General features: G+C 44.5%; 1 protein-coding gene across 1 annotated transcript; it reads right to left on the reverse strand.

Moving 5' to 3' along the window:
• Nucleotides 1–6,932: 6,932 nt before the first annotated feature.
• Nucleotides 6,933–27,009, reverse strand: LOC126071466 (protein S100-A7-like). Its single transcript, XM_049875658.1, has 3 exons — nt 26,934–27,009; nt 8,400–8,596; nt 6,933–7,097 (listed from the first exon to the last, which is right to left on the reverse strand). Exons 1-3 carry the CDS (start codon nt 27,007–27,009, stop codon nt 6,933–6,935), a joined length of 438 nt encoding a protein of 145 aa, XP_049731615.1.
• Nucleotides 27,010–27,370: the final 361 nt, after the last annotated feature.

Here is a 27,370-nt window from a genome sequence, read left to right on the forward strand (position 1 = left end):
TCTGGGAATCATGGGATAGTGGCTCTGAACTGACACTAATTTCAGGAGACCCAAAATGACACTGTGGCCCACCATTCAGAGTGAGGGCATAGGGAGATCAAGGTATTAATGGTGTCTTAGCTCAAGTTCACGTTACACTGGGTCCCCAAATCCATTCTTTAGTGATTTCCCCATATCACGAATGCCTAACTGGAAAAGATATACCCAACAACACTCAGCACCCCCACATTGGATCCCCGAAGTGGAGTAAAGGCTATCATGGTAGGAAAACCCAAATGGAAGCCATTAAAACTACCCCTACCTAAGAAAATAGGAAGCCAAAAGCAGTACCACATTCATGGAGGGATTGCAGACATTACTGCCACAATCAAGGACTTGAAGGAGCCACAGGTGGTGATTCTTACCACATTCCTCTTCAACTTGCCTATTTGGCCTGTGCAAAAAATAGATGGATCTTGGAAAAGAAGAGTGCATCATCATAAACTTCGCCAGGTGCTGACCATAATTGCAGCTACTATGCCAGATATGGTTTTGCTGCATCAGCAAATTAATACATCTCCTGGTAACTTGTATTCAGTTAGTGATTTGGCCAATGCATTTTTCTCAATTCTAGTTTATGAATGCACACCAGAAGCACTTTGACTCCAGCTAGCAAGGCCAGCAGTACATCTTCACTGTCCTAGATCAGAGCTATATCAACTCTCCAGCCCTATGTCATAATTTAGTCTGCAGGGTACTTGATCACCCTTACTTTCCACAAGATGTCACACTCCTCCATTACATTGCTGACATCATGCTGATTGGACCTAGTAAGGAAGCAGTGTCAATGACTCTGGACTTAGAGGTAAAACATTTGCATACTAGAAGGTGGGAAATTAATGCAACAAAAATTTAGGCCCCTTCCACCTCAGCGAAATATCTAGGGGTCTTGTGGTGTGGGGCATGTCGAGACATTTGTTCTAAAGTGAAAGAGAAGGTCTTGCATCTGGCTCCTCTCACAACTAAAAAGAATGCACAATGACTTGTGAATCTCTTTGCATTTTGGAGACAACATATGCCTCATCTGGGTGTGTTACTCTGGCCTGTGTATCAAGTGACTTGAAAACTGCTAGTTTGAATTGGGGCCCAGGACAACAGAAGGATCTTCAACAGCTTCAGGGTGCTCTGCAAGCTGCTCTGCCACTTGGGCCATATAAACCAATGGTATTTGAAATTTCAGTGGCAGATAGAAATGTTGTTTGGAGTCTTTGGCAAGCCACTATTGGTAAATCACAGTGCAGGCCCTTAGGATTTTGGAGCAAAACCCTGTCATCCTCTGAAGATAACTGCTCTCCTTTTGAAAAACAGCTTTTCGCTTGTTACTGAGCCTTAGTAGAGACTGAACACTTAACCGTGCTTAGTCATAGACCACCAAGTGACCGTGTGGCCTGAAGTTCCTATCAGAAACTGGGTGTTGTCTGACTGACAGAACCATAAAGTTAGATGTGCACAGCAGCACTCCGTCATTAAACAGAAGTGGCATATATGAGACTGGGCCCAAGCAGGGCCCAAAGGTACAAGTAAGTTGAATGAGGAAGTGTCCCAAATACCTAGGGTCTCAACTCCTGTCACATTACCTACCCCTCCCAGTATGCAACTAAGGCCTCATGGGGAGTTCCTTATGATCAGGTGACTCAGGAAGAAAACAATCATGCCTGGCTTACAGGTGGTTCTGCACGATATGCAGGCACCACTCAAAAGTGGACAGTGACAGCACTATAGGCCCTTTCTTCCGGAAGGTCAGTGCTGAAGGACAATTCTCCCAATGGGCAGAACATCAAGCAGTGCACCAGGCACTTCATTTTCTTTGGAAGGAGAAGTGGCCAGATGTGCAATTCTGTACTGATTCACGGACTGTGGCCAGGGCTTTGGCTGATTGGTCAGGGACTTGGGAGGAACTAGATTGGAAAATAGGAGATAAGGGGGTACGGGGAAGAAGTATGTGGACAGGCCTCTGTGAATGCACTAGAGAAGCGAATATATTTGTTTCCGATGTGAATGTTCACTGAAGGATGCCCTTGGCAGAAGAGTATTTTAACAATCAAGTGGATAGGAAGACACATTCCATCTAAAAAAGTCATCCTCTCTCTCAGCCACTTGGGCCATTGCTCAGTGGGCTCATGAATGAAGTGGCCATGGTGGCAGGGATGGAGGTTATCCTTGAGCTCAGTAAAATGGACTTCCACTGACCACGGCTGACTTGGCTACAGCCACTGCTGAGTGCCCAATCTGCCAATACAAGAGACCAACATTGAGTCCCTGATATGACACCATTCCTCAAGGTGATCAACCAGCACCCTGGTAGAAGCTTGATTACATTGGACTGCTTCCATCATGGAAAGGGCAGCGTTTTGTTCTTTCTAGAACAGATACTTAATCTGGATATAGATTTGCCTTCCCTACATGCAAGGTTTCTGCCAAAGCTACCATCCTTGGGCTGACAGAATGCTTTTTCCACTATCATGGTATCCCACAGCATCGCCTCAAAACAAGGCACTCACTTCACAGCAAATGAAGTGCAACAATGGGCCCACCCTCATGGAATTCACTGGTATTACCATGTTCTCCATCATTCTGAAGCAGCTGGCTTAAAAGAATAATAGAATGGTCTTCTAAAGACAATTAAAACACAAAGTAGGTGGCAATACCTTGCAGGGTTGGGGCAATGTTCTCCAGAAAGTTGTATATACTCTGAACCAGGGTCTGATATATGATTTTGTTTCTCCCATAGCCAGGATTCATGAATCCAGGAATCAAGGGGTGGAAATGGGAATGGCACCACTCACTATTACCCCTAGCCACCCACTCATGAAATTTTTATTTCCTGTGCCCTATGCTTTGTGGGTCTAGTGGTCTTAATTCCAAAGGAAGTAATGCAACCACGAGAAGACGCAGCACTGATTCCATTGAACTGGAAGTTAAGAATGCCTCCTGGCCACTCCTCATGTTTCTGGATCAACAGAAGAATAAGAGAGTTACTATATTGGCTGGTGTGATTGACCCTGACTACCATGTGGAAATAAGATTCATATTACATAATGGAGGTAATGAAGAGTATGTCTGGAATACACGAGATCCCTTAGGACATCTCTAAGTACTGCCATTATCTGTGATTACAGTCAATGGAAAACTATGGCAGCCCAATTCGGACATGACTACTAATGGCCCAGACCCTTCAAGAATGAAGGTTGCATCACCCCACCAAGCAAAGAACCACAACCAGCTAAAGTGCTTGCTGAGGGCAAAGGGAATGCAAAGTGGGTGGTGGAAGAAGGTAGTTCTAAATACCAGTTATAACCACATACCCAGCTGCAGAAACAAGGATTCTAATTGTTATAAATATTTCTTCTTAGCATTTGTGCGTTGAATATTTTTGTTTTCATCATTTATAAAATATAGATGTAAACTGGTTTTTGATTATTTGCATGATAGTTATGTTGGGTGCAAGTATGACTCCATAATTGTCTTTATTCAGAGATTATGTATGATTGAATGAGATGTGCACAGGTGCCAGGTTGACAAGGGTTGGAGTGTGATTGGTAAGGCTGATTTTCAACTTGGCTGGGCCATGATTCTCAGTGATTTGACTGTTAGGTAATGATGTAGTTTGGCAATTGTGTAATGATATAGTTTTGGCAGTTATGTAATCATGTATTTATCCTTCATTTTGTGATATAATGTAATCACTTCCATGATGTGATCTGATATGATCAGCCATCCTGTTGGAAGGGGGTCCCCTCAAGGGTGTGGCCTGCATCCAACATATGCAGACGTTCTGGCAAAGCTGTCTGGCTTTTGCTCACTCCTGACCTTGCGTCCCACTCATCATCATCCGAACTCTGGTTCTTCGGATTTGAGCCAGCGGACTGCCATATTGACTGCCAATCTTGGGGGTTGTAGGCCTCTCCAGGCTGCGAGGCAGCAGCCTCCTGTCTCACCTCTGCTCTTGGGTTCACCCATCTCCACAGCCTATGAGTCAGCAGCCTGCCCTCTGACTTGCCAATCTTCAATTCATCAGCCCCTGCTGCTGTGTGAGCCAGGAGAATTCTCCAACCTGACACCTGACACCTGACATACAGGCTGGGGACTTCAAAGCCTCTTACAACTGCATGAGCCATTTCCTTGAGATAAATATCTCTCTCCCTCCCTCTCTCCCAGTCTCTCTCTCTCTCCACACCCCCTCTTTGATGGCACTGTGGCTAACAGCTATCGCAACTAACCAAAAGGCTTTCAGGTCAAATCCATCAGCTGCTCCTTGGAAATCCTATGGGGCAGTTCTACTCCATCCTATAGGGCCACGATAACTTGGAAGCAACTAGACGGCAATAGATAAACTTCTCTAGAGTCCCCAGCCTAAGACACCGCCCAGGATCCAATGCCTGCCTTTTCAAGAATCCATTTTCATAATTCTATAGATGGCCCCAACAGCTGTTTGGACTCTTGATTACCCTGACACAATAGTCTTACCTACTAGGGTCTGTAAATATTCTGACAGGTGCCAGAGCCACTTTGCTGTCTGCCCTTATCACGAAGGGCAGAAGAACTTCGGGGTTCAATTCAATCAATTTTCAGAGGAGTTTTGCGTCAACAAATGTTTATAAACATGTACTCTGTGCCAGGTATACTGCCAGGTGTTGAGGATCCAGAGGTGCCAACACTCTCTGCCCTCTACAAGCTCATATTATACAAGAGATCACATAAATGAAGTAGGTGTTCGGGATGCTAGAAGGAAAAACAAGCATAATGGACAATAGAGACAAAAAAGGGGAAGTTATTATATCCTTGGGGTCACCTCCGAGTATAATTACTATAGAGAAGATGACACTTAAACTCAGAATTAAGACAAGATGTTCCAAGGCAGGCAAGACTAAGAAAGAAATTAGAGGCACAGGAAACAGAGACAGCAAATGTAGTGAAAGCAAGAAACAGCATGGAGTGCTGTGGGGATTCACAAGTACTTGGATCTATACCCAGAGCATAGCTGTTAGGACGAGTTCAGAGAAAAATGTGGTCAATGAGGGAGGCAGGAGACCAGCTTGAGGGCCATGGCACAAAATTAACCATCACAGATCAGCACTCTGAGTAGAGGAAGAGAGGAGGTAAAAGTTGAAAATGATTCTAGACTGGGATGTTGCAAGACAGGTGCGGGTGAAGAAAAGATCAAAGCCACATTGAGTTGTGGTGGTGGATCAGGGAGGGTAGGCTGAGGGAAGGAGGTGAAAACAGCCAAGGTTGACAGGAAGAGAGAAGAAGAAGAGGCTTAGAGACCCAAGGTCCTGATTTGTTTGAAAAGTAGGGGAAATGAAAGCGAGGGAGAGAAGGAACAGAAAGGCTAAGCAGAAGTAGGTGGAGAGGAGAATGTCAGAAAGGAGTACAGCCAATTTGTGACAAAGCCCAGAGTGGAAGGGGACCCCAAGTAGAGAGGAGGAATAGGTGAGGAGGGACCTGTTAGTTAATTAGTAAAGGATTATTATCTTATCTCAAGCATATCCTGTGGGTGGGATAAAGAAGGAAACAGCAGGTCAGGTTGAAAGATGGGTGTGACCAATAGGTTAATAGGCGATTGTGACCAAGCAGAGAGGAGTGAAGGAACGAGATGGAGTGAACCTCAGGGAGGAGATGTAGGGGACATGGCCTGGAAGTGGCACTGGAGATGGAAGTAAATACTGACCCCTCCTGCCTCCTGTCTCTTTCAGGCTTGTGCAAGTTCAGAGTGAGCAGACCCTGCCATCCCAGGGAAGAGGTCACAAGGGGAGTGGTGTCCTCCAGACAGCCAGGGCTGGGAAGGCAGCCCCTGTGCCAAGTTGATTTCTGAGACCTAAGTGCCCAGCAGTGTGTGACCCCAAGTAGAGGATCCCACACTGGGAGTTGGTTTCTCCCTCTCCACTTTATCTGGCCAAAAGATTAGTTTTTTTTCAAGTATCCCACTGAGGCAAGACTCCTTCCAGCACCCATAAGGGAACACAGAACAAGTGTGGACTTTAACCAGCCCTATTCTTTCACCTGCTTCCTGTGGAACTGCCCCACTAGACAACAAGCTCTTCATATCTTCACTGTTCCCTCACTTCTGTCTCTACAGTGCACAAGTCTCACTCCGCAGTGAGGAGAAACACCTCAGAGCAGAAGCACCCACTCATTCACACACACACACACACACACACATGCATAAACACACACAAACACACACACCTTCTGCAGATTAACACACACAAGCACAAAAAAATCAGATCCATGGACTTCTGGAGGAGGAGCTCCCTCTCAGGACTCTGCTGCCTCTTCTCATTCATGACAATGACCCATAAAGAAAATGCCCACTGATGCTCAGGCTCAAGGGTATGACATGACTTTGGCCCAGGATGTCCTTTTGACCTCAGAGGAGAGATCCAACTCCTCCATGGTTCTTAAAAGCAACTTCACTGAAGGACTAAGAAATAAAGCATCTGCTCCTCCTCCTCGCTCTTTCCTAAACAGCCAGGTGGGAGATGGACATCTCAGTGCCACACCTGAGATGCCCCACCCCCTATACACTGCAGCACAGACAGGCACCACTTGGGAGACAAAGGGACACCCCAGGATCCCAGCTCTATCCCAGGAGAAAAAAGAGCATGTGCCATACTAGCAGGGCCCTCCTGCGATGCCAGCAGTTGGGCTACATTGGGGCCCTGAGGAGCAGAAGTGGGCCTGGGGAAAGACCAGGAAGGCCTCTCTGGAGGAAATGTCAGCTGAGTTGACCCCCCTTGAAGAAAGTCTACAAAGCTGAGAGTCAGTATTTGTCCACTTGTCCACTCATACCACCAAAAGAGAAGGAAGAAGTAATGCCAAGTATCAGGTGCAAGGAGATACTTTATTGTTTTGGGGGTCTCTGGAGGCCTGTAGGCTGGACTGGCCAGGGATCACTGGCATCCCCCGGAACAGGGCGGCGCACCATGGCTCTGTCTGTGGTAGTCAGTGGCTATGTCTCCTACTACAGACAGAAACTCGGAAAAGTCAATCTTCTTATCCTTATTCTTGTCTTTTTCATCAAAGACATTGGATAAGTAATTTTTGCCCCTTCTTTCCTGTGGGGTTAAAAAACATACAAACAAACATAAAAATACTATCCAGGGAGAAGAGGAGAATAGAGCCACATGAAGAGACAACACCTAGGGCTGAAACAAAGGTGTGGTGGCCAGGTGAGGCTATAGGGATGGAGAGTTGGGGTCAAGCAGTCAAGCCTTCTCTCTTCACTGGAGCTTTCTGGCCAAAAATGGCAACTTGCATGGGGAGTACACTGGTAAATGAGAAGTGGACTCAGGCTCCTCCACCACCTTAACTTCAGATGCACTGTCCTCATTCTTCCCCCAGTGGACCAATACAACCCAGCCAGTTACTCTCCTCATTCTCTAATGCTCTTCACACTTAAATTCTTTCCAAACAAAACCTATCAGTTCAGCCCCATTTATTCTATTCCTTAGTCTCAATCTGTGCTAATGATTCCTTCTCACACTTAAATGAAATTAGGGCTATGAATGCATTTTGCCAGTGTAAAAGATGGTGGCCCTGTCTGTAGGGTGCATGATTCTCACTATGTTAACCTCTGATTCCACGGGCAGTGGTAGTTCAGTGGTACAATTCCCACCTTCCAAACAGGAAACCCGAATTCAATTCCCCACCAATGTACCTTGGTGCACAGCCACCACTCACCTTGGAGTGAAGGCTTGCATGTTTCTATGATGCTGAAAAGCAGCTAACAATAACCCCTTCTCCCAGGAAAATGTGAAGAGGAGTATTTAGGAGGCAACCTTTTACCCCAAGGCAACCAGACCCTTGGGGGAACTCTCAGTGACCAGTGGGAAGGCAGATGCTTTAGTCTGTTCACTGACTTTCAAATTATACCACTTTCTTGAGTCTCTAATATGTCCACCACTTTTTCTCATTTTCAAATAAATCATTTCATTTCAGCAACACCACCTCAGGAAATGAAGTTCTATTATCTCCTTTTGTAGATGAGAAAACTAAGGATCAGATTGTGGGTGATTGGTCCAGGGTCATGCAACAGGGAGCAGGAGAGGCAGAACAGGTGCCCAGGAGAAAAAAGAGCATGACTCTTTGTCCTGAGCTCCTAAAATCTTCCATTCTGCCTCTACATGGGACTAGCCCTGCCTCAGACCTGAAGGTAAAATGAGGAGAGAAAGGAGGTGTGGAGAGTGAATCAAGGAAGGGCCAGATTCCAGATCAGCCAATCACAAACAGTGCATCCATTTCAAAGCGGGGTCCTCAGACATGCCAAAGCCTATGAACTCCAACCACTGACCCAGTCTCCTCCCTGCACACACATACACAGCCTCTTCTTGCCCCAGACAAGCAAGACCCTTACTCACACAGTCATTGAGGAAGTTGGGGAAGTTCTCCTTCAGCAGCTTCAACAAGTAAGCCCTACTGATCTTATCATCATACCCAGTGTATCTATGAAATAGTTCGACCAAGTTCAGTACCAAATTTTCAGCTGGAGTGTGGCATATCTTGACTTTCTCAGCTGCAATGTTGCTCAGCTTGCCTTTTATTCCAAGACAAGAGTCTACACACAAGAAATCAATGAGAATGAACTGGGTGGAAGAGAGTTTGAAGGACAATGCTAAGGAGTGAGTGGGGACTGAGATAAGACAGAACAAAAGGAACTTGTCTCTCTCAAATGGTGAGGTAAATTGGTCTCAGGAAGGGGAGAGTGGAACTGAGTCCTCGGTCCTGACACCATTCCTAGGGGAGTCTGGGAGGAGAGGGAGGGGAACAGTGGAGATCAAGGCTGTGTTAGTGAGGGGCAAGGGGCTGACCTACAGGGGATGGGTATACGATGTCTTCCGGCTCACCCAGTTGGGAGCGAGATAACAAAGAGAAGCATCAAATCCCAAGGCAAGACATTCCCATCAAGCATAGCCTTTGGTCTACCCCATTCTCCCCACTTCCACCTAGGAAATTACCAAGGACCACCAGCCTGAGCAATCAGGTCGGGAATCCTGGGTTTCTGGCTATCCAACACAGTGGTAGAATTCCCACCTTCCCAACAGGAGGCTCAAGTTTAATTCCCCAAAAATGCACCTCGGTACACAGCCACCACCAATTCTGACCCCTCCACCCTCCAAGACCTTCCCAGAGTTATTTTGGAAGACCTTGTGCCAAAAGAGTGCACTGAAACCAGGGAGTAAAGAAAACCAAGAGCTACAGAAGGAAGATATTTTTTACCTGACAGTTCTTAGAAAAGCACCTAATACTGAGCCAAGAGGAATAACAAGATCATCTAGCCAAGCCAGCCCCCCACTGAGACCAGTGGAGAAAAAGGGATATGGGATTTGCCAGGACAAGCCCAAGGTCCCACTCTATTAGTTGCAGAACCCACACACACTGACTCCCAGGCCAGGTTAGTATTCCCCCACAGCTACAGGCAGCAGAGCAGGTGGGCACCAGGCATGACTCCTAGGAAAGAACAGAGACAGGTGCAAACTTACTGGAGCTGAGGATAATCACAGAGGGCAGAATTAGTGAGATTGTGCATCTGGGCACAACACAGGCCCTTTATGCAGCTCAGCCTCAGATTGTCACAGAGGCTGGATACCCTGTGGCAGTCTTCATTAGTTTCTCCAAACATTGCACCACTTTGGGTGGGGAGACACACAGAAGAAGCTATCCTCAAAACTTCCTTCTAGATATGCTGGGTCTCCAGTGCCTACCACTATCAGGCCACATCACCACAATACTGCCCAGCCCAGGCTCCTGGCCAGTGGGAGGAGGCCCCATGCAAGAGAGGTGTGGACAGAGTTGAGTACATTGCCATAGCTCAAGGATGATGGAATCTAGGGATCTGGGAGGGAAGAAACACATGTTTGTTCATTCAGTCATTCCACAACATTCTATCAATGGCTAGTAATAACTGCCTCAATTTCCAAGTACTGTAGATAGCCACGCAGTGGGTTACTCTTTTATGTACATCGCCTCAGAGTCCCTGAGAGCCCTGTGAGTTCACATAAGGCTCTCTACCACTGTGAGGTAGGTATTTTCCCTTCTTATAGATTTTTTTTTTATATTTACAGATGAGCAAATTGGGACCGAGGCTGGGTTTCTCAAGCTTACTCAGATAGAATATGACAAAGTCGGGATTCAAACCCATATCTCTCAGACTTCAAAACCCTCTCCTAATCATACTGACAGCTTGCTGAGCCTCTGATGGTGTTAACATCTGGACTGGGCAAGGGGTCATACCATTGCCTGCCCTGCAGGAGCCCACACTCCAGGACAGATGACCCTGCACAGAAGACTCCCACAGGTACCTCCACCCAGGAAAATGTGGGCTTCAAGGCAACGGCAGCAGTGAGTGGGGCCTCTGTGATTCACAAAGCCTTGGTTGTCACACTGTTCAGGCTATGAGCCCCTCTGTGAGAGCTGTCTGTGGCCACCATTCCCTGGGAACAATATCTTTCCCGTCAGGGAAGATCGCTATGTTTTAAGAAACACCTTCACTGACATCATCTTGCCAGATCTTCAGAGGAATCCCCAGAGGGAGACTGCGATTACTAACAGAGGAAGGACTGACACTCAGCCAGAGATGATGCTCAGTGAGACACTTCAGTATCTTCTCCCACACACCACGTGGGTACCCCGGGTATAAGCCAGGAGCCACTGTCGAAATCCAAATTCAGCTCTGTTGTCAGTATGGTAATCACTCTCTCAATCTCTCCTATTTGGAGACTGAAAGTGGAAAATCACATCTGAGATTTTTTGCATCTAGGGCCCGGATATGATTAGGTTGAGAATCTCCAGAGAGATTTAGAAGGTGCAGCAGAGGCAGCTGCAAAGCCAGCTCCGACACAGGTGATTGTTCACGGAAGCTACACCCTCAGTGACACTGTCCAGTCATCTGCTTTGTGGTCATGGGAGCTATGGTGGTGCCATGGTGGTAGCCATCCTCGAACCAGTTCTCTAAATTCTGGGTCTCAGGTGAAAAGGTTCACCTTGCAAGCAACAGTTCTGCAGTGGCTCTCTAACTTCCTCTCCTCCAGCCCTCCAAAGAGTTATAAGCCCTTGACACTCTTGGTTAATTGTCTTTCTGCTGAAAATATAGGGAGTGAACCCTCAGGCACAAGAAGAAAGCAAATAATAAAAATTAGAGAAGAATTAAATGAATTACAGAAGAGAAAAACAATTGAAAGAGTTATCAACACAAAAAGCTTCTTCTTTGAAAAAAATTAACAAAACTGATAACCTTTGGCCAGACTGAAAAAGGAAAAACAAGAGGTGAACCAAATAAACCAAATAAGAAATGAGATGGGCGATATCACAGCAGACCCAACTGAAATTAAAAGAATCATATCAGATTACTATGAAAAATTGTACTCTAACAAATTGGAAAACCAGGAAGAAATGGATGAATTCCTAGAAACACACTACCTACCTAAACTAACATGAACAGCGTTAGAACAAGTAAATACACCCATAGCAAAATAGGAAATTGAAAAGGAAATCAAATAACTGCCAACAGAAAAAGCCCTGGCCCTGAGGCTTCACTGCACAGTTCTACCAAACATTCAGAGAAGAATTAACAGCACTACTACTATTATAGGTATTTCAGAGCATAGAAAAGGATGGAATGCTGCCAAACTCATTCTAGGAGGCCAATATATCCCTGATACCAAAACAAGGTACAGACCACAAAAAAAGAAAATTACAGACCTATATCCCTCATGAACTTACATGTAAACATTCTCAAAAAATTCTAGCTAATAGAATTTAACAACTTATCAAAAAAAATAATTCACCATGACCAAGTGGGATTCATACCAGCGGAGGTTCAACATTAGAAAAACAATGTAATTCATCACGTAAATGAAACAAATGGCAAAAACCACATGATTTTATCAAGTGATGCAGAAAATGCATTTCACAAAGTTCGACATCCATTCATGATAAAAACTCTCAGCAAAATAGAAATAGAAGGAAAATTCCTCAACATAATGAAGGGCAAAAAAAAACAGACAATGTCACCCTAAATGCAGAGATTCTGAAAGCATTCCCCTTGAGATCGGGAAGCAGAGAAGGATGCCGTTAAGCACCACTCGTATTCAACATTGTGCTGGAATCCTAGCCAGAGAAATTAAGCTGGGTAAAGAAATAAAGGTCATCCAGATTGGCAAGAAAGAAGTAAAAGTATCTCTGTTTGCAGATGACATGATCTTATATACAGAAAACCCTTAAGAATCCTCAAGCAAGCTACTGAAACTAATAGAAGAGTTCAGCAGAGTATCATGATACAAGATAAACATACAAAAATCAGTTGCATTCCTCTACACCAACAAAAAGAACATTGAGGAGGAAATCACCAAATGAACACAATTTACAGTAGCCCCCAAGAAGATAAAATACATAGGAATAAACCTTACCAGACATGTAAAAGACCTATATGAAGAAAACTACAAGGCTCTGCTGCAAGAAACTAAAAGAGACCTACATAAGTGGACAAACATACTCTGCTCATGGATAGAAAGACTTAACGTTGTAAAAAAGTCTCTTCTACCAAAAGGCATCTATGGATACAATGCAATTCTGATCCAAAATCCAAAAGCATTTTTTAATGAAATGGAGAAACAATCACCAACTTCCTAGGGAAGGGAAAGAGGCCCTGGATAAATAAAGCAACAATGAAAAAGAAGAACAAATTGGGAGGCCTCACTCTACCTGATTTTAGAACCTATTATACTGCCACAGTACTCAAAACAGCCTAGTACTGGTACTGCCATAGACCAATGGAACAGAATTGAGACTCCAAACGTAAATCCTTCCACATATGAGCAGCTGATATTTGACGAAGGCCCAAAGTTAGCTAATTAGGGAAAAGGCAGTCTTTTTAACAAGTGATGCTGGCATAACTGGCTATCTATCTGCAAAAAAATGAAACAAGACCCATACCTCACACCAGGCACAGAAAAGGACTCAAATTGGATCAAAGACCTAAATATAAAATCTAAAATGATAAAGATCATGGAAGAAAAAATAGGGACAATGCTAGGTATCCTAATACATGGCATAAACAGTATTCCAAGACCCAGTGCTGGTGAGTCGGTTCCGACATAAACACTGTACAAAACATTAATAACAGTGCAGAAGAATAACTAGAAAACTGGGAGCTCCTAAAAATCAAACACCTGTGCTCATCCAAAGACTTCACCAAAAGAGTAAAAAGACTACCTAAGACTGGAGAAAAGCTTTTAGCTGTGACATTTCCGATCAGCGCCTGATCTCCAAAATCTACATGATACTGCAAAAACTTAACTACAAAAAGACAACCTAATTAAAAAATGGACAAAGGATATGAATAGGCACTTCACTAAAGAAGACATTCAGGTAGGTAACAGATACATGAGGAAATGCTCATGATCATTAGCCACTAGAGAAATGCAAATCAAAACTACAATGACATTCCATCTCACTCCAACATGGCTAGCATTAATTCAAAAAGCACAAAATAATAAATGTTGGAGAGACTGTGAAGAGACTGGAACACTTATACGCTGCAGGTGGGAATGTAAAATGCTACAGCCACTTTGGAAAACGATTTGCCTATCCTTAAAGCTAGAAATAGATCTACCATACCAACCAGCAATTCCACTCCTTGGAATATATCCTAGAGAAATAAGAGCCTTTACACGAACAGATATGTGCACACCCATGTTCATTGCAGCACTGTTCACATTAGCAAAAAGACAGAAGCAACCAAGGTGCCCATCAACAGATGAACGGATAAATAAATTATGATATATTCACTCAATGAAATGCTACGATCGGTAAAGAACAATGATAAATCCATGAAACATTTTATAAGATGGAGGAACCTGGAAGACATTATGCTGAGTGAAATTAAACAAACAAGAAAAAAAAACAGCAGTTGCAAAAGTACAAATATTGTATACCACTAGTATTATAAGAACTGGGGAGATAGTTTAAACACAGAAGAAAATATTCTTCGATGGTTACGAGAGGACGTAGTGAGGGAAGAAGGGAGAGAGGTTTTCACTAATTAGATAATAAAAAAAAAATAGATAAGTTTTATTTAGGTGAAGGGAAAAACAACACACAATACCGGAGAGGTCAACACAACTGGACTAAGCCAAAAACAAAGAAGTTTCCTGAATAAACTGCACACCACGAAGGCCAGTGTAGCAGGGACGGGGGTTTGGGACCATGGTTTCAGGGAACATCTAAGTCAATTGGCATAACACAATCTATTATGAGAACATTCTGCATCCCACTTTAGAGGGTGGCGTCTGGGGACTTAAACGCTAGTAAGCAGCCATCTAAGATGCATCAATTATTGTCAACCCACCTGGAACAAGGAAGAATGAAGAACACCAAAGACACAAGGTAATTATGAGCCCAAGAGAGAGGAATGGCCACATAAATCGGAGACTACATCAGCCTGAGGCCAGAGGAAATAGATGGTGCCCAGCCACAACCAATAACTACCCTTACAGGAAATACAACGGAGAAGCCCTGAGGGAGCAGGAGAGCAGTGGGATGCAGACTCCAAATTCTCGTAAAAAGACCGGGCTTAATGGTCAGATTGAGATTAGAAGGATCCGAAGGGTCATCGTCCACAGACCTTCTGTTAGCCCAAGACAGGAACCATTCCCCAAGCCAACTCTTCAGATGGGGATTGGACTGGACTGTGGGATAGAAAATGATGCTGGTAAAGAATGAGCTTCTTGGATCAAGTAGACACATGAGACAATGCTGGCATCTCCTGTCTGGAGGAGAGATGAGAGGCCAGAGGAGGCCAGAAGCTGGACAAATGGACACAAGGAGAGAGAGTAGAAGGAAGGAGCATGCTGTCTCAATAGGGAGAGAGCAATTAGAAATGTAAAGCAAAAAAGCAAGGTGTATACAAATTCTTGTGTGAGAGACTGACTCGATTGGTAGACTTTCAATTAAAGCAAAATAAAAATTGATTATAAATATATATATATATAAACCCAGACCAGTAGGGAGTGATTTCTGCCTTCTACACTATACCCTGGCGGATGCCAATGGTGACTGCAGGCTTCCAGGCTCTTAAATGCACCTGGAGACATGGCATTGAGAGAGGTAGCCTCCCAACCCTGAGACTCTTGGCTTCCTATGGAGGGAGTGAAGACAAGTCATAGAGTCTTTAGCATCTGTCCTCTTTCCTTTATGCAGAACATTCCCATGAATGTCGGTGCAACGCCTTTGGCCCTGATGTGTTCCTACCTGCTACAGAAGAGCTGGAGTGGAAAGCAGGAGCTGGCAGTCAGAAGGAGAGTCCCTGGGAGAACACTGAGGTACAGCTGCGTGAAATCACTGAACTTTGCTCTTTGCCTGTTACCCCTGCCCCTAAAATTCCCCACAGGAAATCCTGGACCATTCAGACTCTTCCCCACAACTGCTCCTAATACCATCACAGAAAAAACAAACCAGTTTCCATCGAGTTCAGTCTGACTCATGGCAAGCCCGAGTACATCAGAGTAGAACTGCTCCGTAGGGTTTTCATGGCTCTGACCGTTCGGAACAAGATCTCCAGGCTTTTCTTCCAAAATGTCTCTGGGAAGGTTCTAATCTCCAATCCTTTAGTTAGTGGCCAAGAACTTAACCATTTGAGCCACCCTGGGACTCTTAATACCGCTGCTAAGAAACTCTGGTGGTGTAGTGTTTAAGAGCTATGGCTGCTAACCAAAAGGTGGGCAGTTCGAATCCACCAGGCACTCCTTGGAAACCCTGTGGGGCAGTTCTACTTGCTATGAGTCACAATCGACTCAATGACGGTGGATTTGTTTTTGTTTCAGGATGGGGCTTATTCCCAGGCTCTTCACATTCCCCAGTCAGCCCCTCTTTCAGTCTTCAGTGAAACTTACCAGCTTTCTGGACTTACCCCTTTCTCTCATGCACTTGTCTCATACCCCAAAATTCCCCACAACGTTCCTTGAAAATGTATCTACAAGTTTTTGCTACTACCCCAAGCAGGACCTCTCGCCAGCCTGGCCCACCAGCCCCACCAGCTGCAGTCTCAGTCTCTGCCTCCATCTCCACCCACCCTCCCACTCGCATCAGATCTCCCTTGATCACTGCTTAAAGCCAGTAATTATGGTTTTTAAATCCATCAGTTAAGGACATGCAAGAATTAGTTATAATTGTTGCCCATGGGGAGAAGGACTGAGTAGTTGGGGACAAGAGGAAAAACGATTGAATTTTACATTGAAAAAACTTTTGTGCTTCTTGAATACTGTGTTATAACCAATATGATTTCATTGTACTTTAATTGCCATTTGCTCTTTTTGAATCACGGTGCGGAGGAATGGACTGATAATCCCCCTAGGTTTATGGCGTATTATCAACATTGCTACAGGAAAGTTCTTCATTTTCGTTATTTTTAAAATTTTTCTCCATTCCCAATTCCCTCTCTCACTACACACTTATCATGTTTAATATGTATCTATTTCTGTGCATGTTTTCTTAATGTGTATTGTTTTGTGTGTGAATTTCAGTTGGCATGAAATTAAGAAGATTATATCTGATGTGTTTTATATCTTTCTGGTTTCTGTTTTCATTCACCCAATAGTTTCTTTTTAATACACCCTGTTGCCACTTGTAGACTGTATGAGACAGAAGTTATGTTTCAACACAGCTCCCCTCAACCATGCCCACCCCCCGCACCATGGCCCCGTGCCTTTCTTCCTCAGCTGAATGGTGCTAGTGATGGCTCATGCCATTCCCAGAGCCCAGCTACCACTGTTGGGTCTTCTTGCAACTGCACTGATTTTCTCAGCCTCCTGGAAACACAATGGCCAGGTTTTCGATATGGCCTCGATCATGCTCTATGTTGTGGGAGCTGCACCAACCCCAGTGCCCAGGTAGGACCAGGCTGGATCTACAAAGGCTCTGGTTTTCTTAGTGGTTGCCCCAAAACCAAAAAAAAAAAAAAAAAAACCCACTGACATCGAGTCAATTCCGACTCATAGCGACCCTATAAGACAGAGTAGAACTGCCCCATAGGATTCCAAGGGGCGCTTGGCAGCTACAAACCGCCAATCCTTTGGTTAGCACTTAAACACTATACTACCAGGGTTTCCTGTGGTCACCCCAGCAGGGGAAAAAGTAGAACTGCAAACAGGAGAAAGATAAACTGCAGTGATTCAGCACAGCTGTTCCTCACTGTGCCCCCAGGGAATCTCCTTCTGACCTCCAGCTCCTGCTTCCAGCTCCAGCTCTTCTGCACCAGGCTGGAATGCATCAGACCCAAGGGCATTGCAGACTTTCGTGGGAATGCTTTGCATAGAGGAAGAGGGACAGATGGTATAGACTCTATGACTTCTCTTCTCTCCTCTCCATCATATGGACCCAAGAGCCACAGGGCTGGGAGGTCACCTCATCCAGTCCCATGTCTCCAGGTGCATTTAAGAGCCTCGGAGCCTGCAGTCACAATTGGCAACTGTCAGGGTTTAGTGCACAAGACAGAAACCACTCCCTATATTTTAGGCAAAAAGACAATGAATCAAGGGACTCAAGGGCTTATAACTCTTTGGAGGGCTGGAGGAGAGGAAGTTAGAGACCCACTGCAGGACTGTTGCTTGCAAGGTGAAGCCTCCTGGTTGTGACCCAGAATTTAGGAAACTGGTTTTATGACGGCTACCACCCTGGCACAACCACAGCTCCCATGCCCACAAAGAAGATGGCTGGGCAGTGTTGCCGGGGGTCCAGGTACTGCAAACACTCACGTGTGTTGGGACTTTGCAGCCACCTCTGCAAAGCGCAAGTGTGCGGGGAGTTAAAGTCCTATGAGGCAGACATAAACTGACAAAAGACAAGAAGGAAGGAATCGGCAGGTAATTCGCTCACTTTTCCTCCCCATACCCATCCCTGACAGACTGTTCCAAGATGTAGTGCTCCCATATGACCTCTCTGGAGACATCCTCTGTGACCAAGCACACAGCTCTGTTTTCTTAAGAAGCAGTAGTCAGCTCAGTAATCCACCACACTATTTATGCTGTCCCTTCTTACCTCCTTACTTCTATTCCCTTCTCCGTTGTTTCCCTGGAATTATACATACACACACACGCAAGCATGCACACACACCACACACCAAAATGAAGGATTGGTATATATGCTTTGCCTTAGACTCTGTTTTCCAAGAACCCTGAATTAAGACAATTGGTATCAGGAATGACCCTCGAAATCAGAGTCTCGAAATGGCATCTAGAATAGATCTTCCTCTTCTCTTAAGGCTATAGAAACCCCATTACCAGTGGTAAATGAAGCGATCAAACCCCTGGCATATAGGGGCAGCATAGTTACTGACGTTCTCCCTCTGGCAACCTGGATTAGATGCAGGTGGAAGGAAAAGCACTGGGAGATCAAGTGCTACAACAGGTGCTCCCTATGGAGGTGATGATGCTTATAAAGACAGTAGCATGGGGAGGCTTCTTTCTACATAACTGGAGGTTTTGATAAAGGAAATAATGGGCATGCAGCAAAAGACAGCACTTCTAGGGTAACATTTAAGGAGACTTTAATCTCCTACGACTACAGGGCATACTGTGCACAAAACTGAGGCCCAGTACCTGATTATAATGGTGACAGAGCTGTAAAGGAGACTAAATGCATAGTGTTTGACTTCTCTACCAAGGTCAGAGGCCTAATTAGGGAAGATTAGAACTTGAGAGCTGGGATGGGGACATTTGGATGATATTGTTTTCCTTAGGTGACGTGGAGTTAGTTCCGACTCATAGCGACCCTATGCACAACATAACGAAACACTGCATGGTCCTGAGCCATCCTTAAAATCATTGTTATTCTTGTGCTCATTGTTCCAGCCACAGTGTCAATCCACCTGGTTGAGTGTCCTCCTCTTTTCCACTGACCCTGTACTCTGTCAACCATAATGTCCTTCTCCAGGAGCTAATCCCTCCTGACAACATGTCCAAAGTATGTAAGACGCAGTCTCGCCATCCTTGCTTCTAAGGAGCATTCTGGCCACACTTCTTCCAAGACACATTGGTTTTGTTCTTTTGGCAGTCCATGGTATGTTCACTGTTCTTCACCAACACCACAATTCAAGGACGTCAATTCTTCTCCAGGCTTCCTTATTCATTGTCCAGCTTTCACATGCTTATGATGTGATTGAAAATACCATGGCTTGGGTATTTGGATGATTAAAAAAAAAAAAAGATAGATCCCCCAAATTACTCTCATCCTTTCTTGTTGCCAGAAAAGAACAGCCTCCCCGTCCCTGAAAACCAGGCAATGACCTCATATAAAGCAGGTGCCTCCCAGACGCTTGTTCCCCAGGAAATTTATCTTACTACACCTTGTTGCTGCAAGACAATAACAAGAGGCAGGCCTAAACACAATCGGAAGTACAAGCCCTGCTCTGGTTAAAAAAAAAAAAAAAAAAAAGTTTGCATGCCAAAGGAATTTCAGAACCTAATTACCATGAACCAATAGGAAGAAAGGGAGAATTTGAGGATTTTACTCTATCCTATAGACTAGACGGCACTGGGGCTTTGGGGAGTGTTAGACGAGGCAGCTGAGATAAAGGGTTGAATAAAAGAGATTTCACTGACATGGGGGCACTAGTCCATGACTTGGGATTCAATTTTAGGCAAGGACATCTGGAGCTGGTCCAAACGGTTTGCCAGAATGACTCCTTGATGTTTGGTTACTACACACTGATGACCTTCAGAAATGAGGTAGAGTTGTCAGAACTTCCTAGGCACAGTATTCAAGAATGACTTGGAAGGCTCGGTTAGAATGAATTTACCATGCAATAACTGAGAGCCCATCACCTGACCGTGTTCCTTAGGAGAGCCAGAGGACACTCCCCTCATAAGACCACAAGAAATACTCTCGAGAGAGACAACAGCATGTTTGACAAGTTCAATGGGAGCTAAAAAAATGGGAGCTATCCACTGCAAAATGGGAATAATAGTGAAGAATGCTACTATGGAACTGGGCTTCTTAATATCAGTGTGGATGATGGAATTCCTGAATGGCAGAGGACAGGAAGGAAAATTTAACTATCCAGGGGGACATAATAAGTAGTGGTTAACAGGGTAGATGGAGCCCTGGTGCTGCAATGCCTAAGAGCTCGGCTGATAACCAAAAGGTCGCAGTTCAAATCCACCAGCCACTCCTTGGAAACCCTATGGATCCGTCCTACTCTGTTTACATGGTTGCTATGAGTCGGAATCGGCTAGATGGCAAAGAGTTTGGTTTTTTGTTCTGAGGTTTCTTTTCTTTTTTTTTTTTTTAAAGGCACAGATGGATATGTATGGACCCAACAGCATCAGCTCCCTCTCACCAAAGTTGACCTGATGGAAAATTACAGGCAATAAATAATCTCTCTAATGAACATAGATGCAACTCTAAACAAAATGGAGTCCGCCGATATACAGAAAAGATAACTGATCATGACTAAGTGGAGTTTATTCCAGTAATTCGAAGTAGTTTAATATCTTTAAATCAGAGAAATTCACCACACCAACAGAATGAATTAAAAAAAAAAAAAAGATCATCTCAATAGATGCAAAATGTGCATTTGAAAAAAATTCAACATCCGATCATGTTAACAAAAACCTTTGGAAAATGTCATGGATTCAGTTGTGATCCCCAAAAATACATGTCAACTTGGTTAGACCATGATTTCCAGTATTGTGTGGTTGTCTTTCATTTTGTGATTTACCTATGTAAATCTCTGCCTGTGTCTAAAGAGGATCAGGGTGGGATGTAACACCCTCGCTCAAATCACTTCCCGGATCAAGTGCAAAGGGAGTTTCCCTGGGGTGTGGCCTGCATCACCTTTTATCTTACAAGAGATAGAAGGAAAGGGAAACAAGCAGAGAGTTGGGGGACCTCATACCACCAAGAAAGCAGACTGTGTCCTTTGGACCCAGGGTCCCTGAGCAGAGAAGCTCCTTGACCAGGGGAAGTGTGAGGAGAAGGACCTTTCTCGAGAGCCAACAGAGAGAGAAAGCCTTCCTCTGGACCTGAAGCACTGAATTTGGGCTTCTAGCCTACTAGTCTGTGAGAAAATAAATATCTCTTTGTTAAAAAAATCCACTTGTGGTAATTCTGTTGTAGCGGCACTAGATAACTAAGACACAAACTATAAACAGAGGGACACTGTTTTAATCTGATGTAAAGTACCTATAAAGAAACTATAGCAAACAAATCTTTCCCTCTGAGATCAAGCATGATTCGAGAGTCTATGTTATGAGCACCTTTATTCCATTTTATACGAGAGGGAGGGAGAAGAAATCTTAAAGTGCAATAAGATGAAAAATTAAAGTGTAATTATTGGAAAGGGAAAAATAGAACTGACATTATTTTCAGGTGATCTGATTAGAAGGAAATCTAAAAGAATCTACAGGCAAACTATCGGAATTCATAATTAATTTAGCAAAGACACTGAACACAAGATCAATACACATAAATTGCATTTCTCTATATAAGCTACAAATAGAGAAATGTAATTTTAAAATACCACTGTTTTTACTTTTGACTGTAATTTTTAAATATCATACCAAAACAATAATTATATAGGTATGAATCCAATGAAATATGTGCAACACCTTTATATTAAAAATGACAAATTTTATTCAGAGAAGTTAGAGAGGATCGAGATAAATAAATATGCCATATTCATGAATTTTTAAAGATTCTATCTTATAAAAATGACAGTTCTCTTCAAATTCATTCACAGATTGAATGTAGTGTCAGTCAAAATTTCCACAGCGAGTGATCAAGAGAAGGCAGGGAGATCGTTCAGACTGCAATACAGATTTCACACCTGTGAAGGAAAAGGGGAAGGAAATAGGATTGGGTAGGAAGGGTCTCAGCCTGCAGTACAGTTCCAAGAAAGGCTCAGCTAAGCCTTTTGGGAGTCCACAACCCAAAGCTGTCCAGTGAGGAATTCCACATATTTCACGAAGCCCTGCCTTAGTATGTTTGCCACACTCAGTCACTGGCTGAGAAGAGCCTTCAGGAAGCATGGCCTCAGTGCAAGTATAGTGGTGGTTTTGGAGGGGCAGCAGCTGGGATTGTCAATCAACTATGCAGGAGATCCAATTGGCATATTTGTTATGACCTCCACAGTCCACCCCTTGCCCTACACAGATTTACTCTTCCATACTGGTCAATGGAGAAGACCTCCATGGTTCTGATGGGCCTCTTTTCCTGAAGCAGAAACTCAGAAGAGTGAATGAATTACAGTTCCCATCACTGTATCTAGTCTCAGGGACACAGATTGTACACATATTCTCTTATTTCTCCACTATGCAGTCTGAATTCTCCTTATCTTTAGTTATCACCTTGGCGGGTCTTGATGGCTTTCCTAATGGTGTGACCCAAATCCTTATTTCTGAGGAGTGTGAGCCCTAGGCTACCGTATTGTTCTCAGTCTAGAGTTGCTACATACGTCTCTTTATGCTTACAGTGGGGCTAGGAGGTGATCAAGTGAATCACCTGGGTTCCACACAAACTCCTTCCTGCCTTTCTTGTATAACAGCAGCCCTATTTCCTCCTGCTTCTCAGGATCAATTTCTTCTGCATGATGGTGACTTATCTTCTCCCTGTTGGTCCCCGAACACAAGGAGCTTCTTTGGTGGCAGCTTTAGCTTTTAGGTGAATGAAATCTTTGCTGTGTCCCATGGCAAGTACGTTCCATCTCTGGGACCAGGACCTTTAACCCTGAGGAAACCAGAGTTACAGGGATAAGAAGCACAAACTACTTAAGTGGGTCATTGGGAGTGATGACAGATAGGGACAACCATGAATCTTAGCTGAGGGAAGAGAAAGATTCAATGCATATTTTGCATCCTGAAGTATGGTACTCCATTCATTCAAATTATTGTCTCTGAGCTGGTGCTTCAGCTGTGCCTTTGGAAGGTTGTTTCAGTGCTCTGTGAACCTGGATTTTCTGGATGGTGTGGCGTGTGATACTACCATGTTCTAGACCCACTCCTGCACCTATTTCACTGTAATGTTAAGTCCCCAAATGGATTTCATCCCTATGGGTCAGGCATTCCATAAACCCCTACATAGCAGTCCTGGTTGAGGCTCTGGTGACACGAAAGAAAAATTCATACCTAGAAAATACATATATCTCTGTGAGAACAAACCACCGGTTTTTTTCAGGATAGAAGGCGCAGTATGTAGTCCATTTGCCTCCAAGTATCTGCTTGCCTCCTCAAGGAATAGTTCCTTATCAGGAGCTCATCACTGGTTTCTGCTGATGAAAAGTTGGATATTCAGAGACAGCAGTAGTTAGGTAAGTCTTGGTAAGTTAGAGTCCTTGTTGTGGGATTCACCTCTAGCCTCTATCTCTGCCACTCTGGCCACTCCATCCAGTTCAGAGGTGGCCAAAGTCAAAGCTAGTTAATGTCAGTTGGCCAAGTCACGTCTCCTTGGTTGTTCAGTGACTTTTTTGAACTGGGTGCTTTCTGGTGAGCGATAAAGTGTAAAATAAAAATCTTCACACTCCATGCTAACCTCCGTATATCAACCCACACGCCTCTACCCCATACTTCCTTATATCTGACCTTCTAGTTCTTCTCCTTCCAGGCCTCTGACCAGACAGCCAGGTCATTGGCTTCTGCCAGGAATCTGTATATATTCTCACCTCAGGATAATAATCTTCCAAGTAATGGGAATGACAACGTGCTCAAAAGTTCATCCACTGGGAAGGAATTTCCCTCTGAGTGTCTTTTAAGAATGTGGCTGTAATACAGCTGCTGTCCATTTCCAATTTTCACCAAGCTGACTATCCACAAACAAAGCTCAGGTATTTTCCTTCTCCTTCAGCTCATAATCCCGATATAAGAATAGATTTGAGCTGGGGGAGAGGTGCTGGTGTAATTTTGACAGGTGACACATTGTTCTGGGCTGTGTGTCCATGCAACTTACTCACACTCTCCATTTGTGCTCAAGCTTACTCCCGGAGGACTCATTTCTATCATATGATGAATTTCTGGGCCCATATGATTTTATGAATTGACAAAGCCACCAAAACCCAGTTCACAATGGACAGCTACAGATTTGGAATCACTTGATGTCCCCTAGTCAAACATTCTATCTCCACCATGGCCCAATTACATATGAGGAGCTGTTTCCCAAAAGACATATAATTCTCTAGTGTGGAGGGCATAGTCTTGCTACAGAATCCCAGAAATCTGCATTGTGATTCTCCCACTGGAGTTTTCCCACCACTGACCCTTCCACCATCACAGGTCTGATAATATGGTCCAAGGAGGAGGGCTGCTAGCAGTGTAGCTTGAACCTGCTTGCAGAGCCTTTTCCCACCCTCTGCCGACTCAAAGATGTCACCCAGTGCATAGGCCTGAGCAGTATTCCTAGGTATTGAACACGTTCTTTCCAGAACCAGTGAGGCCCACCAGGTGCTCTGTTTCCTTCTTTGTGGTAGGGATACAAGATACAGCAATTTGCCTTTTACTTTGGTTAGAATTCCGAGGTCACACCTGATCCCTGGACATTTAAAAACTTCACTGAAGCAGTAGGCCCCTGAATCTTTGAGGGGTTTATCTCCCACCATCTGGAGTGCACGTATCTCACCAATATCTCCAGAATAATGGCCACCTCTTGTTCATCACCATAATGTCATAGGAAGGGTGGTAAGTGATAAAAGGAGGACCAAGTTCAGGATCAGCCCACCAGGATCTACTCACAGAGTTCTCTGTTGAAGTAGATTCTCAGCCACACCAGGACCCATGGATTCTTCCCCTCCTACCACCCTTCTCAGACCAAACAAGTGTCGCATCACAAAGCCCACAAGGGTTTTTGAAAATTCCACATCATCTTCACCAGACCTGACTTAGCCAGTGCACCACCTCGTGGGTGCGGTTGTAAAATACATCCACTGGGCTCTTACAAACTTAACGGCATCAGTGTTACTCATCCTTGTTTGTGAAGGACTGCTGGAAAAAAATAAGCTGTGTGCTTTCTCACAAGGTGTGCATTTGTAGGGGAGGAATAAGATTGATGGATGATAAGATGGGTTGAAGAGGATCTGAACGAAAGAGGATATAAAAAGTGCGAAGGCAGTGCTATATTGGAGCAGAATTAAATTTATTTTTAATTCTGATCCAAATGAAGTAATTGTGAAATTACAGACAGCATCATTCACATTGTATTTTTGACTACTCCACAGAGAATAAAATCTGAGTGGTGTCCCTGGAGTTGTGTAATGGTCGGCTTTGGATGAGATACTTCCATGAGAGGCATAACAGCAGGACAGTGCTCTGGAATTTAGGACCACTCATGCCGCGTGAGGTCCCTGAGACCATGCAGGGAAATGCTGTGATGCTTGCTATGCACAGAGAAGGGAGGGGGCTGAGCTTCCATTCTCAGGAGCCTGCCTACCCCTAAATGCTGGTTATTGCAAGATTACATTGGTGAACAATAAAGGGCACCACTCTCATTGCAAAGCTCTCCAGCCAAGCATTGCATATATTCTTTGCCTCAACTCCCAAGCTTTGCCATAAAACCTCACCAAGGGTATAGAAAATCATGGCATGTATGTTGGCAGCCCAAGATCTGCTGTCCACAGCAGGAAAGCAGTCCTGAAGAATCTGATTTTGGTTCACTCTGGACAGGTCCAGGAGCTAGGAACCCCTCAGAGTCCTGGATCTTTTCCCATCCCCCCAGCAGCACACATGCACACACACCTGGATGATTGCTCTCGATGGCCATAGAGTACACTCTGGTACAGCCTCCACACTGACAAAATGGGCACTTAGAGGCCACTTCCTACTGATAAGCGTGAGCAGGAATAAAAATCCACTGAAGCATTCGCAAAAACAGGTTATATCTCCAGCTTGAAAGTCAGGAGAAATGCATGCCAAGTTCCTTGATTTACCGGCAGTTTAGGAGATCTTCAGATTATCCAGGGTTGTGGGTTGTTGACCCCTGATCCCCTCTCAATCAAACAAATCGAAACCTAAGCTGCCCTAAAAAGGTCTAGTCTAGGTTAAGCAACATGTAATGGTTTGCCAAGGACTGAGGGGATTCCTGGATACAGCGCTAAACCCAGGAAAGTCCCAAGCAAACCGGAACAAGTTGGTCACCGATGTCTGGACTCAGGAAAGTGGGTTGTTACACAGCTGTACCCGCGTGGTTATGCCACATAGTGATGCTTAGGGTTTGGGCTGGACCGGGCACAGGACTGAAGCAAAAGAACAATGGCATCTTTATCACCAAGAACTCCTCACTAAAATAGCAATCCCTCTTCACCTAGGTCATGAATGTAGGCAGTTGATAATAGGCTAAATGTTTCTACCCAAAAATAATGAAATTCACATGCTGGTAAACCAGTCAGGGAAGACATTGCATACCCTACTGTGATGTGACTGGTTTGGTCACTGGGGACAGTGAAGATCTGTGCTTATACGGCAATGGGCCTTTGCCCTCAAAGGCCTGTGGACTGACCCCATCTTTCTAGGTAAGGCTGAACGTGGCCAAGGCAATAGAGTATGAGAAGTCCAGAACTAGAGGCAAGACAGAATATAAGACTGATTGGTTTATCCCTGAAGTATTTCACTGGGAACATTTTGAGAAGTCTCAAGCCCAGATTGTTGATAAAATTCAAGGAAGAAGGAGAGTTAGTGGCCAATGGGATAAAGTGGACACTGGTTATCCTGGGGATGCCTTTGTCCTCAGTTCACATTGGAGCCATTTTCCCCAGTCATCCCCCATGACTGGAGACTCATAGTGTCAACTTCAGAGCTGGAATGGTTGTGGCCCAGTATCCTGATTTTATACATAAAAACACTGAAGTCCAGCGAAGGAGTGAATAACCCAAGTTCATATGGTCTAGCTGGAGAATTGATAACCACTTAAAGGCAGCTTACCGTGGTCTTCAGATATTGCACGTTGGGCTTTACACCGGAAGGAATAAAGGGGGCTGATGCGAACTCCGTGATGCATCACCGAGGAGAAGGACAAGTTGTAAAAAACAGAACCATCTCTATATCTCAGAGCTGGCCAGTGCCCAGACCAGACATGCTGGCAGGGGTCTAGCACCCAGTCCCAGGGATTCCCAACAGAGTCCTCGGATCCACAAGAACCCTGGGACCTACCTGTGTTTTCTGAGCCTTCCGATCCCTCCCAAGGCCCAAGACCTGAGTTGGGGTGATAGAATACATTGAGTTGAAGCACAGGCTGCATTCAAACTCCAGCTAATAGGGAGAAAACAGCATCCTCTGTCCTACAACATTGCAATAGGGTCTGGAATGTCTTCCCTGACTGGGTCACCAGGATGTGGATTTCATTTTGTTTGGGTATAGGT

This window comes from Elephas maximus, chromosome 3, assembly GCF_024166365.1.
Source record: "Elephas maximus indicus isolate mEleMax1 chromosome 3, mEleMax1 primary haplotype, whole genome shotgun sequence".
In the NCBI taxonomy this organism is placed as follows: Eukaryota; Metazoa; Chordata; class Mammalia; order Proboscidea; family Elephantidae; genus Elephas; species Elephas maximus.